At 37.5% G+C, this 4275-nt stretch overlaps 1 protein-coding gene across 1 annotated transcript in view; it reads right to left on the bottom strand.

The window, feature by feature from the left end:
* The window catches only part of cdkal1 (CDK5 regulatory subunit associated protein 1-like 1), a gene marked incomplete in the record, with an annotated part of 220018 nt that overhangs the window by 13625 nt on the left and 202118 nt on the right, over window positions 1-4275 (bottom strand). Inside the window, 1 exon segment of the mRNA XM_035671969.1 lies at window positions 1693-1776. Within this exon segment, the coding sequence (XP_035527862.1) occupies window positions 1693-1776 (84 nt within the window).

Genomic DNA, 4275 nt, shown 5'->3' on the forward strand with positions numbered 1-4275 from the left:
CACACACACACACACAGGTGGGTTGGGTGCCTATTATACCCGTCAGGATAGATCCATTTGATGGTGTAAAAGTGAAACTAGGCCATGTGTTCACTCACACCACCTCTCTCCATCTTATTCCCCACGTCCCTCCTTTTCTTCGCTCCCACTACTCCTTTCACTTCTTTCCTGACCCTTGTCTTCCCCATTATTTCTCCCTCAAACACCCGCCCCCCCAACTGAACTGCAACTTCTTTCGCTTCTTTGTCTAATTTTTTTCCCTTTTTTTATTAAATATTTGGGACATGATTATCCAGACTGATCAAGAGTCAAGTTTAACCATTAAGATTTAATTGTGAAGACCTTATAACATCTCTTTAATAAGTTCTTTGAATAATCATATATACACAAGTGAGGAAGACTGAGGTTCTAATGCGTATACAGCCTCATGGGTATGTACAGTATACATGGTACATGGATGTATCCCTTGGGGGAACAGATTCAGAATATTGGTACATAATGTTTTCATGAGCTTTTTTTAAAGTCAGAGAGTGATTTAGGAGTACATGCCAAATACTTAATATCCAAAAGGAAGAAAAAGAAAAAAATGGGTCAGAGAAAACATCAAACATGTGAGCATGCTCTCCTCTTGAGTACAGTGAACTGACACACATGACATACATGCCTGCATATGCACAAAAGCACGAAGGAGTGTGCACTCGTACAAGACACACATGAACCGAGTGACACTTGTAACTTAAGTTTATAGCCTGCAGAAGGAGGTGCAACGGAGGAGGAGGGGAGGAGAGGAAAGTGGAAGGGAGGGAAAATTATTACCATCCCCTGCCGTCCCCGCTAATAAAAAGCATAACTTCAAACATGTTTCTGATGATGGTTAAAGCAGGAGGAAATTGATTTATTTGAAGATGTTTTAAAGTGAATTTTTCACAGGTTGAGCGAGGGTCTTTGAAGCCATGCGGATGTGTGTGCGTATGTGAACAGCTGTGTGTGTAGGATGGAATGTTCATGTCTTTAGGGCTGACCTTAATGTTAGTACAGTAAAAAAGCAAAAAGTACTGCCGCTATCAACCGCCAAATGCTCTCATGACCACCGCAGGGTGTGTGTGTGTGTGTGCATTTGTGAGTATGTGTGATATTATAGCTAACCTACTTTAGTCAATACAAGCTTAAGCTTCTGACACCTGCTGTGAGTCCTCCTGTGACATGCAAAGCAAAGCTTCTGATCTGATTTACTAAGTGTGAAAATGAGGAAGGGTTGGATTAGCTTCACATACAGAAACATTTTAATCAAATGCAGATTAATTTACAGCTTTTTGCTGTATGTTTTCGATGGTGGATAGAGTGTGTGGGCCAACTAAACTATTTTAGGATTCATTTAATGCAAAAGTGTCAATGTGCGTGTGCTTCTGCAGACACTGATATCCATACAAGCCAGTTTGATTTATAAGGTTGATCTCCAAATGCAGAACAACAAATAATAAAAATGCTATTAACTCTAAGATAAATACGTAAAGTAAATCTAACTGAAAAAACTACCACTACTATGTTAATTTTTAATCTTCGTACCATAAGTTTCTTTTTAGGGTAGTTTAAGTATACTAACCCTAACCCTAAATAATTTTGGAGAGCCACATATGCTCTGTGGAGTATGCGCTTGAGTCATTTATTAATGTGTTCTTACAATAATCTTACCTGTTCGTAGAACTTGTTGTGAGCCACGTAGTATTGGGCATCAAATGACTCCTCGGTCACCAACACATGTTGCCTCTCCCCTACCTGCACAGAGTGAGAGAGAGACAGAGTGATTAATTATGGAACTGTATTTGCTCAGACAAACATCAACCAAGTTTACTAATGAAACATCAGCCTTTCATGAAGCATTTGTGCGAATGTGCTGAACATAAGAAAAACAACAAGATAAAAATCCCTGGTAATCATTTAGGACCATCCTTCTTTATCTCTTCTCTATCTTTTCTATTTCTGCATCTTTTTCTGGTTGGTTCACTCTGATTATAAAGCTACTTTGGTCTTTTTTATTTCTTGCCATTGATGTGCTTTTGAATCAGAAAGGGTACATATATTCACTTAGAAAACATTGAGAATGATCAATTTGTATTTCTGTCTTATTTGTAGGATGTAGAATTTTTTAGGTATTCCTGACAAGAAAAAAAGGAAACATGCTGTAAACAATGTATTTACATATTGGAACCCCTCTTAGACCTAAAATGTGTGCTACCACCGCTTTACCTGTTACTTTGCTACAGGATTGCTGGAAATTTTAACTGACAGAACCACACCATTTAGGTGCCAAATTTCAGAGCATATTGAACCAGACACTAATTTCATCTGCTGACACATCAACTGATGTCTTTTGGACATACAAAAACACTTGTAATATGCTTTTTTTTGTTTATGTACAGTCGGATGGAATTAAACACGCCTTATTATATAGTGTACAAGGGCTATGTATCTTTCAGTTTCAGTTTAAATTCAACACAAGCACTGACAGACACTCAGCCGTACAATATGCTTCTATTCATCAGGGTCCCAATTCAATCCAAGTTTTGTGCTTTCATGTTTTCTGTCAGTGCAGTTCACCATTTAATTACAATCTCAAGGTTCCTGAGCCACTTCAGTTTTAGCACTTTAGTTGAGAGGATAGTAAATACTATTAAACTCCTAGAGGGCCTTACAAAAAAAAAAAAAAAAAAAAACCTGGATAAAAGAAAAAAAAACAAGGCTATATACAGGATAGAATTCAAATGGTTACAGAAAACAGTCTATTCAGGACATCAGAAAATCAAATACCACAACAAGGCCTCCCAATTAAGACATTTATTACGAGACATAATGATAGAAAATAAATTTGCTGAAGAATGTTGTTGACTTAAACAAGGCAAGGGATGAGAACTTTGTTGAAATTACTGCAGGAATGAATAAAATCACCTTATAATTGACTTAGATAGAAAGGGAGATATCTTGTCTCACTTGTCCTCCATGCAAGTATCCTGGCAATCCAGTTTTGACAAAAATTGGATTGCGTTTTATAGATGGATCCACACTCATTTCATTTTACATTGTTGTGGATGTACAAAGTCAATACTTTGTTGTTGGTGTGGCCTAATACTTCTCCTGAAGTCTCCTGATTGATGTACAATTCATCTTGGGTATATTTAGTACATTAATGTCAGCAAACCCTACATAAGAGACATTTATTTTTGCCATGGCATCCAGGTTTATAAAAACATGCCAATGATCTTGTCATTAAGGAACAAGCACAGAAAGTTTACATCCCAGCCAGCAATTCAGGAAACAGTGCCGCAGAGCATATATCAACTTGTTTTTTAAAAATCAGCAACATATAGCTAAAATGCTGGGAACAGAGTGTCCTGTAGGCTCAATGGACAGTATTTGCATTTTAACTCTGTCAGTGATGAGCTATGTACTGTAAAACTGTGCTGACTGATCATTTCCTTAGCAATGTGTCAGAGCCTTAGAACTCATGGCTCTGACACATTTGCTCAGGGTGTTTCCATTTTTGCAGACACCCATCTTCTGTGCTCTTTTCTTCCTTCATTCCCATCCTTAGCCTTTTGCTTCCCTGTCTCCTATCTCTGGGCATTTTCTTTGTTGTTCATACCTCTCTTCCTATCACTATAAGTCCCTCTCATCCTTCTCTCCTTTCTTTTTTTCCACTGATTTTACTGTGCGTGTATGTGTGTGTTAGTGTGCGTGTCCCAACACAGACAGCACCTGCATAGGCATGCTGACAGCCTTAAAAAGAGACCAAATAAATCACTGTTTCCTGCAAACAGAGCAATTTTGTGGAAAAAATATCCTTTGAACATTAGTACTGGATGGCAAACATTTGATTTGGACTTTTGTTTGCTCCTTTAGACTGAAGACAGATGTCTTTGCTGTGAGCAAAAGAAAAAAATACTATGTTTACAGTCATATAATTATATTTAAAGAAAAAAAATGTTTTTAAAATATAGAGAACTCATCAATTAACATTTTAGCATTCTGTTAACCATCAACAACTATTTTACCTGTGAACTATGATTCGTTTTAAGTTGTTCTCATTTTCCCTACAGTGACAGGTAACACTTTGGAGTTGGAAAACCCAAAACATTTTTTCACAGATTCTTTAATCCAGTTCTATAGCAAACATGCAGAGCCTTTGGAAACAGGATGGTCCTGGGTCATTTAGCTCTGTGCAAGACAGAGGTCAACCTTACAAAAGCCTCTTTATTCTTGGATCACCATTAGCTGTCA

The sequence above is a fragment of the Morone saxatilis genome, unplaced genomic scaffold, assembly GCF_004916995.1.
Source record: "Morone saxatilis isolate NCDOM2014 unplaced genomic scaffold, NCSU_SB_2.0 Contig24, whole genome shotgun sequence".
NCBI lineage: Eukaryota > Metazoa > Chordata > Actinopteri > Moronidae > Morone > Morone saxatilis.